The following is a 9,176-nucleotide window of genomic DNA, read 5'->3' as shown; positions in this document are numbered from 1 at the left end:
TAGTGTCACCTGTAGTGTTACATCTAGTGTCACCTGTAGTGTTACATCTAGTGTCACCTGTAGTGTTACATCTAGTGTCACCTGTAGTGTTACATCTAGTGTCACCTGTAGTGTCACCTGTAGTGTCACCTGTAGTGTCACCCGTAGTGTTACTTCTAGTGTCACCTGTAGTGTCACCTGTAGTGTTACATCTAGTGTCACCTGTAGTGTTACATCTAGTGTCACCTGTAGTGTTACATCTAGTGTCACCTGTAGTGTTACATCTAGTGTCACCTGTAGTGTTACATCTAGTGTCACCTGTAGTGTTACATCTAGTGTCACCTGTAGTGTTACATCTAGTGTCACCTGTAGTGTCACCTGTAGTGTTACATCTAGTGTCACCTGTAGTGTTACATCTAGTGTCACCTGTAGTGTTACCTGTAGTGTTACATCTAGTGTCACCTGTAGTGTCACCTGTAGTGTTACATCTAGTGTCACCTGTAGTGTCACCTGTAGTGTTACATCTAGTGTCACCTGTAGTGTCACCTGTAGTGTCACCTGTAGTGTCACCTGTAGTGTTACATCTAGTGTCACCTGTAGTGTCACCTGTAGTGTTACATCTAGTGTCACCTGTAGTGTCACCTGTAGTGTTACATCTACTGTCACCTATAGTGTCACATCTAGTGTCACCTGTAGTGTCACATCTAGTGTCACCTGTAGTGTCACATCTAGTGTCACCTGTAGTGTCACATCTAGTGTCACCTGTAGTGTCACATCTAGTGTCACCTGTAGTGTTACATCTAGTGTCACCTGTAGTGTTACATCTAGTGTCACATCTAGTGTCACCTGTAGTGTCACATCTAGTGTCACCTGTAGTGTTACATCTAGTGTCACCTGTAGTGTTACATCTAGTGTCACCTGTAGTGTTACATCTAGTGTCACCTGTAGTGTCACCTGTAGTGTTACATCTAGTGTCACCTGTAGTGTCACCTGTAGTGTTACATCTAGTGTTACCTGTAGTGTCACCCGTGCAGTTTGCAGCTCACCTGTCACCTCTCTCTCTCTTGTGTTTTCGTGTCTGTCGGTCCATCAGACTCGTTTTACTGCGACTTTTCTTCCAGGAGTAATAAAACCGAACCAAACTGGCCATCGACTTATCTGGTAACTACAAGGAGAGAGACAGAGTCTTGAAGGAACGGTTTACACAGCAGGATATGTATACCTGTACTGGTCCCTGCGTCTGACTGGTAACGTACCATCTGCTGGATGCGGTGGAAGCTCTTCCCGTGGAAACTGAAGGCCTGTTCAAACAGGACTCTGTCCTCGACCGTCCACTCATCAGGAAACGGGGTGAAATTGGGCAGGTCTGCCAAAGATTTCTCAATGTTGTGTTTGTGCCAGAAGAGCATCCCCAGAGCCTGGAGACAGAGAGACGGAGTCAGAGAGACGGACAGAGACACAGAGACAGAGTCAGAGAGACGGACAGAGACACAGAGACAGAGACTGAGTCAGAGAGACGGACAGAGACACAGTGACAGAGACGGAGACAGAGAGACGGAGTCAGAGAGACGGACAGAGACACAGAGACAGAGTCAGAGAGACGGACAGAGACACAGAGACTGAGTCAGAGAGACGGACAGAGACACAGTGACAGAGACGGAGACAGAGAGACGGAGTCAGAGAGACGGAGACAGAGAGACGGGGTCAGAGACACAGAGACAGAGACTGAGTCAGAGAGACGGACAGAGACACAGAGACGGAGACAGAGAGATGGACAGAGACACAGAGACAGAGAGACGGAGACAGAGAGACGGAGACAGAGAGACGGACAGAGACACAGAGACAGAGAGACGGAGACAGAGAGACGGACAGAGACACAGAGACAGAGACTGAGTCAGAGAGACGGACAGAGACACAGAGACGGAGACAGAGAGACGGACAGAGACACAGAGACAGAGAGACGGAGACAGAGAGACGGACAGAGACACAGAGACTGAGTCAGAGAGACGGAGTCAGAGAGACGGACAGAGACACAGAGACAGAGACTGAGTCAGAGAGACGGACAGAGACACAGAGACGGAGACAGAGACACAGAGACGGAGACAGAGAGACGGACAGAGACACAGAGACAGAGAGACGGAGACAGAGAGACGGAGACAGAGAGACGGACAGAGACACAGAGACAGAGAGACGGAGACAGAGAGACGGACAGAGACACAGAGACAGAGACTGAGTCAGAGAGACGGACAGAGACACAGAGACGGAGACAGAGAGACGGACAGAGACACAGAGACAGAGAGACGGAGACAGAGAGACGGACAGAGACACAGAGACTGAGTCAGAGAGACGGAGTCAGAGAGACGGACAGAGACACAGAGACAGAGACTGAGTCAGAGAGACGGACAGAGACACAGAGACGGAGACAGAGACACAGAGACGGAGACAGAGAGACGGACAGAGACACAGAGACAGAGAGACGGAGACAGAGAGACGGAGACAGAGAGACGGACAGAGACACAGAGACAGAGAGACGGAGACAGAGAGACGGACAGAGACACAGAGACAGAGACGGAGACAGAGAGACGGAGTCAGAGAGACGGACAGAGACACAGAGATAGAGACACGTAGTCAGAGACGGAGACAGAGACACAGTCAGAGACGGGGACAGACGGAGAAGGAGTCAGAGAGACTGAGTCAGAGAGACGGACAGGGAGAGCTGGAGTCGGAGAGACCTAAGAACTGAGTCGAGGACAACAGCAGAGCTCAGGTAGAAGACTTACCTGCTCCATGTTGTAGCCATGTTTCTCTTTGGCGAGGGCGATGTACTCGTCCACTGGAAGAGAAAAGGGACTGTAAACGGCAGCCGCGTGTTCAGCCACTTTATTTTCACTTATTTAGTCTGGTTCTTACACTGAGTCTGGTTCAGACAGCTGCTGGGGATCCACACCAACATGCCGAGGTTCTCTCTGAGCTGAGCTGCCTGGGCCACGTCTGCCAACACACACAGGTTAATCAAGCTGGAGGACAGGGGCCGACCTGCGACAGGCTGCGGGGGCGGCCCCCGCGATAGGCTTCGGGGGCGGCCCCCGCGATAGGCTGCGGGGGCGGCCCCCGCGATAGGCTGCGGGGGCCGGTGTACGATAGGACTACAAGGTTATTATCGTTAACGAAGACGAACGATAATAAAAACTAGATGTGAGAAAACTTTGTCGTTAACTGAAATAAAAATAAAAACGAGGCTTTACAAAAAAACTATTAAAACGCAAAACTACCTCAAACTAAATAAAATGAAACGTCCTTAGTTTTCATTTAGTTATTTCATAGGACCTTCCAGTGGATATGAAGCCGGGGAAAGTGACGCTGTGGGGCAGCTGGTCTGGCCGCACCGGCAGTTCAGCGGTGATCAGCCGATAGGCGCCTGTCGGTGAGCCGCGGGTGAGTTGTGCAGCTGGCAGAGCTGTGTTTAGTTTGCTGTAGTGAGTCTCTGTCTTGGTGGTTTTCTTTTCCTTGTTCTGTTCTGATGGTCTGGCTCAGAGCTCATCCTGGTGTGGGATGAACTTGCCGCTGACTGTGAGCTCCCCGTGCGCTGGGTTAACGTGTCTGCTGCTCATTATATTTACTGCCTGTCAGCTAGTGTGATTTTTATGGGCTCACTGCTCTCTCAGCCAGCCTGTCTCTCTGTGCTTCACATTGTTTTATCCCGATTTTTGATTAATAAAGGTTCAGTTTTTAATAAAACTGCTTTCCAGTCTTACTGCCTTCAGGGTGCTAGGGGCCTGCTGTTTGTGGCTGTGGCCTCCACCATCTTCCAGTTTCTTAGCTGTCCATCACCTCCATTTATTGTATTTCATCTATTTAACCAAGAATGACAGAGCCAGAGACTGATGTTTGAATTTCTTGGGAGCCTGGGTAGCAGGATTAGGGTCGTTAGCTCTTGTATGTAGGTTAGAAATTATACTGTAGATTGCATCTGCTTCATTTAGTAGTCATTTCATTCATTTTGTAGTATTTATTTAGACAATGCATCAGTACTTCAAAAAAAGAAATATATATATATATTTTTTTTTTGCTTAGTGTTTGGGCCCCTACATTCAAGCTTCAGATAGCTTAAAAAAGGCTTAACCTTTTCACAAAGATTTCTGATTGCGCTTGTATTTTAATGTTTTGTGAAGAAACTAAAGTGAACTGAACTTGGCACCGTGCAGCAACAAAGACTAAAACTAACTGAAACGAATAAAAACTAAACTTAAACTAAGCATTTTTAAAAAATAAAAAACTTTAAAAACTAATTCAAACTAAAAAAAAACTAACGAAACATCCCAAACTACAATAACCGTGGTGCCTTTTTACAGGTGTTCCTAATAAAGTGGACACTGAGTGTATGTCTCAGGTGTGTTGTGCTGAGCAGCTGATCCGGTGCGGACTGGAAGCAGCAGCTTCACCTCTTCACTACAACATTTCTTTTCAGTCAGGTCTCTATGAGCTGCTCTCTGACTCCCTGAAGCCTGATCCAGACTACATCAAATCCAGGACCAGCACTGATCTGGCTGCTCAGTATAAAACTACTGTCAAAGAACCGGACCCAGTACCACAGGTGGACTTTACAACCAGAGAGTAAGAGAGGTCAGCTAACCACTACCATGTACTTTAGTGCCCCTGTTGTTCGAGGCTACCACTCCGCCTCCAGGCTACATAGTCCTCTTTAGATTCTTACCCGGGTCAAAGTCCGGAACCACGGCCTGGTACTGCGGTCCGACCCGCATCCCTCCTCCACCTGCATCCACACACAGCAGTATTCAGTAATAGTACTCAGAAGTACACACAGTACACGGCTGTACTACAGTGATCGAGGCTACCTACCATGCTCTTCGTCGCTGCTGGATCCTGAACTTCCTTCTTCCCAGCAGCTGGTTCCATTACCGGACAGGCTCTTCCCGCCGGGGTTCGCTGCCGCCCCGGGTCCACTGCCCGCCGGGGCTCGGCCTCTCCGCTTCCCCGGAGCCTCCGGGTTTCTCTCCAGCATCGCCGGCATGACGAGGACGGAGGGAGCTCGGGCTAAATGCTAACTGCTAACTCAGGCTAATAGTTAGCTAGTTAGCTTAGCTGTCCTGCTACAAGAACCGAACCGGCTAACTAGCCTCGGAGCTGAGCTCAGTGTTCCGTCCCGAGAGCAGCGGGAGGGTTCGGAGTGACTCTGGGGTGGTTCTGGTCCGTAAAGATCTAAGAGGAGACCAGTTAGCTCCGGCAGGAAGATGCTAACACTGAACCCGAGACCGGAGCTTCACACCGAGTACCAAAAGTTCCGGAACAAGCAGCCGGAACCAGAAGAAACCAGCTCAAACCAGACCGACACCGACAGACGGACTCACGGACCCGACCAGATTCTGAAGCGCCGATCAAAAGTGAAGCAAAGCTGATCAGAGATCAGACACAGCAGCTGATCGATCCCGGAGGAGGAGGGGGAGGAGTGCGCGCGTGAGTGTGCGCGTGCGTGCGCGCGCGCGCGCTCTGCTGCCGTCACACAATAAAACATCAATAACTCGTGAAACGTCCATGAGGTTTTACATGTTCAGGGATCGATCAGCCTGTAACATCAGTCCCATCTGAGGGGCAGCTGGAACCTGTCTGACGGACTCGGAACAAAGACCAGCAGGTCTTCTGGGTCCGGGTCCTACAAGAAGATAAAAACCAGGTGGCTCCGCTTCCTGCCTGCTGATCCAGTAGAGCCACGACACCAACAGCCCGGGCCCCACCCTAAAGCCGGGCCAGGACCCGACATCAGCCGGTTCTACAACGGGGGCAGCCCCTGGTACCCCTTTAAGAGAACTAAGTCCACTTTGAGATTCTGGAATGGAAGGGCGGGTCCTACGGTCAGATGTACCCACAATCCATCTCCCTGAGGAACTCAGCTCAGTCCCTACCTGTTCACTTCCTGTTGCTTCTACTGAAGACATCAGGAACATAATAACGCCTGCACTAAATATTTATCCCAGCATCCTTTGCACTACACCGCTGTGTGTGCATACTGTAGTTTGTGTGTTCTTGTCCTGTTTGTTGATGCTGGTCTGAGTCCAGAGTCAGAGTCCTGTATGTGGACTGAGAGGGAAGCCGCTCTTCACAGAAACTTGGATCAGAGGACAGAAACATGTCCAGGACTCTGCTGAGTCCTCATCAGACTCTGAAGGTCTGCAGCCTCCTGATCACACAGGTGCGGAACAGTCTGACGTGTCCAGTTCTTCCAGCAGGTGGCGTCCTTCGTCTTCTCACTAACAGGAAGCTCGGCATGTTTTATTCTGAAAGCAGAAATGAAAACTGAAGTCAGACGTCGTCTCTGCTCACAGAGGAATCACGACAAACCAAAGGAAGTAAAGAGCGAACTGCACCTGTGAGCTCCTTTCCATTGATGAACCCGAGATCAACACGTGTGCAGAAACCAGCTCCGGTGTCGGTTCAGATCAGCCGCTCCAGAACCATCAGCACACTCTTCAGCCCTGCTGCTGGGGCCCCGGGGCCGAAAAGAAGTCTATGAGAAATCGGCTGATTTATTCCCTCAGTAAACACTTTCCTGATGAGTTTCTGGTCTCAGTCGCTAGTTTCAAGTCTTCTTCAACACAGCATGATGTTCATTTAGTAAATTATGGTCCCATTTAGAGGAACAGAGACCAGGAAGCAGGGGAGGCTTCAGGGCGGGGCTACAAGCTGATTGACTGGTCAAATCTGTTTGCTTTTAGAGAAGACTTTAACAGACCTCTGTCATGTGACTGCTGTCAGCGGACAATCACATATCTCCACAATCCTCATCAAAGAGAAATAAAAACACAGAGTTCGTCCGCACTCAGCACTGCTCCTGTTTACTGTGCTCATTATGTAACTGCTGCAGGCCGCTATGTTCACTATGTGAGACACTCGATCCCCCCCTCCCGACCCCCACCACCGCCACCGCCGCCACCACCACCCTGCCCCCCGCCAGGCCCCCAAAACAAACATCCACTCACAGAGCCGAACTGGCCGGAGGGGGGAGGGGGAGCTATAAATGACTGAAGGAGTTGAGAACGAAGGTTTGACTGAGAGACAGAGACTTTGGGACTCTGCAGGACCCGGACCAGTCGGACGGTTGAAAGTGTCCCAGGTGTTTCAGGTGGAGCAGGTGTGGGCGTCGTCATGCCGTGGCTGCGCTCCTCTCAGCAGGACTGTCTGTCTTCGTCTCCGTCTCAGCGTCAGTGTGAGCGGACGTCCTTCTCCTTCTACTGCGCCGTGCGCGAGCGGCTGCCGGTCTGGCTGCTGGAGGACATGCGCAGCATGGAGGTCTTCTGCTGGGAGGACGGACGCCCGCGAGCCTTCCTGCCGTCTGAGGCACTGCTGTACGCGCTCGTACACGACCACCAGGACTATGCGCGCTACCTGCTCAAAAGGTATTCGGTGAGCGCGCTCAGAGCACCGCGCTGCAACTTCTGCTGCTGCCGCAGCACCGGGTCGCCGCACCTGTCCGTGGCGGTGCGCTACGACCGCGTGTCCATCCTTGCCATGATGGTGGAGGCTCTGAAGGACTGCGAAGCGCAGAGCGGGGGACTGGACTACCTGGATGGCTGTGGCGGCTGCTCGCACGTGGCGGATGCAGGAAAGACGGCGGTGCAGCTGGCGGTGGAGCTGTCGCGGCCCGACTGCCTGCTGCTGCTGCTGGTCCACGGCGCTCAACCCGACAGCCTCGATGCGGCGCTGCTGCGACTCGTCTCCTCCAACGCGGCGGAGCGGCGCCACGCGCAGCGCTGCGTTGACTACCTGCTGCTCTTCCTGACCAAACCACCAGCGCTGCAGCGCCTGTGGGACGAACCGCAACGCTGGCAAAGCCTGCTGGGAAACGAAGTGTTTAGCTGGCTGTGCGGTCTGGCCCCGCCCCCCCTCTTGCTGCAGGCGCTCAGGTGTCTGGCCCGGTCCGGCCCAGATCAGATCACCGCCCTGCCCCACTTCCTGCAGCTGCACAGCTGGCAGTGACATCATCTGTCACTATGGCAACACATGATGTAAATAAAATGTAAATAAACACTGGAAACACAGCTGATGTCTGTCAGGTACAAACCTTGTATCTCCATCAACAACAGGCTTTATGAAGGAGATACGAGGTTTTAACAGGAAACTTTAATGACTGTGTGCAGCTTTAAAGTGAATGAGTGAGTGTTTCAGACGAGCTGAGTCAGCGTTCCGGGTTCTGATGATGAACATGTTCTACCTCAGAGTTCAGACTTTAGATCTCCTCCAGATTCATGAAGACAAACAGCTGACCGTGAAACTGTTTCCTGATTCCGTTTTCGCAGCCGAGCTATCGGACGATCGCTGTGATCGTCCTCAGCTCAGACTGACAGGACACTTCGGGTTGGGACAAAGCGTAGAGCTCCTCAGCTGGGACTTATGAGCTTTTCTTAGAGAGTGGGCAGAAATGTGTTTTTCACTATCCTGACGTCAGTGACATCACAACAGAAGTGACCTGCAAACAGTTTGTTCTTCACGTGTCTGCAGGAATCGTAAATAAAAATGACGTAAAAACAAAATTGGAAGTTTGTTTTTTCTGCCCTGAGTTGTGTCTGCAGGTTCCTCTCAGCCCATGGACGTTTTGATACGTATTGATAGTTCAAGATTCAATACTTTAGTAAAATGCAACTAAGTTGCTAAGAAGTTGGTGCAACGCTCACTACAACACACAAGTGTAAAAACATGGATACATGAAACCCCCCATCTCCCTTTTACACACACACTCATTTTGACACTCACACACACACGCACTCTCACACCCGCACTCTCATGCACTCACGCACACACACACACACACACACTCTCACACTTTTGACACACACACGCTCTCACACACACAAGCACTCTCATGCACTCACGCACACACACACACGCTCTCACACACACAAGCACTCTCATGCACTCACGCACACACACACACACTCTCACACTTTTGACACACACACGCTCTCACACACACAAGCACTCTCATGCACTCACGCACACACACACACACACTCTCACACTTTTGACACACACGCTCTCACACACACAAGCACTCTCATGAACTCACGCACACACACACACAGACACACACAGACGCACATCACATTCGGATCCTGTTGGTAGAGTGTAGGGCGTTGCAGTCACAGTGTGTCCTTGTCCCTGGACACAGTCGCAGATCAGGACGG

General features: G+C 51.2%; 2 protein-coding genes across 2 annotated transcripts in view; one reads left to right on the top strand and one right to left on the bottom strand.

Annotated features, from left to right (window-relative positions):
• The window catches only part of rcor1 (REST corepressor 1), a gene marked incomplete at its 3' end in the record, with an annotated part of 7,621 nt that extends 2,126 nt beyond the window's left edge, over positions 1-5,495 (bottom strand). Inside the window, 6 exon segments of the mRNA XM_046041873.1 lie at positions 1,026-1,144; positions 1,236-1,397; positions 2,760-2,812; positions 2,890-2,970; positions 4,694-4,753; positions 4,840-5,495. Coding sequence (XP_045897829.1) covers positions 1,026-1,144; positions 1,236-1,397; positions 2,760-2,812; positions 2,890-2,970; positions 4,694-4,753; positions 4,840-5,011 — 647 coding nt within the window.
• A 1,447-nt stretch (positions 5,496-6,942) lies between these two features.
• Positions 6,943-8,519, top strand: ankrd9 (ankyrin repeat domain 9). Its single transcript, XM_046041871.1, has one exon. The coding sequence runs from the start codon at positions 7,141-7,143 to the stop codon at positions 7,969-7,971; it is 831 nt and encodes a 276-aa protein (XP_045897827.1). The 5' UTR covers positions 6,943-7,140; the 3' UTR covers positions 7,972-8,519.
• The last annotated feature ends 657 nt before the right edge of the window (positions 8,520-9,176 follow it).

This window comes from Micropterus dolomieu, unplaced genomic scaffold (assembly GCF_021292245.1).
Source record: "Micropterus dolomieu isolate WLL.071019.BEF.003 ecotype Adirondacks unplaced genomic scaffold, ASM2129224v1 contig_9180, whole genome shotgun sequence".
Classification (NCBI taxonomy): Eukaryota; Metazoa; Chordata; class Actinopteri; order Centrarchiformes; family Centrarchidae; genus Micropterus; species Micropterus dolomieu.
The sequence above is the reverse complement of the archived record's forward strand: the minus strand, read 5'-3'. Positions and strand labels throughout refer to the sequence as shown.

What these genes read in the sequence shown, in the direction of transcription:
- ankrd9 (XM_046041871.1), top strand. Translation starts at nt 7,141, where the DNA reads ATGCCGTGGCTGCGCTCCTCTCAGCAGGACTGTCTGTCTTCGTCTCCG.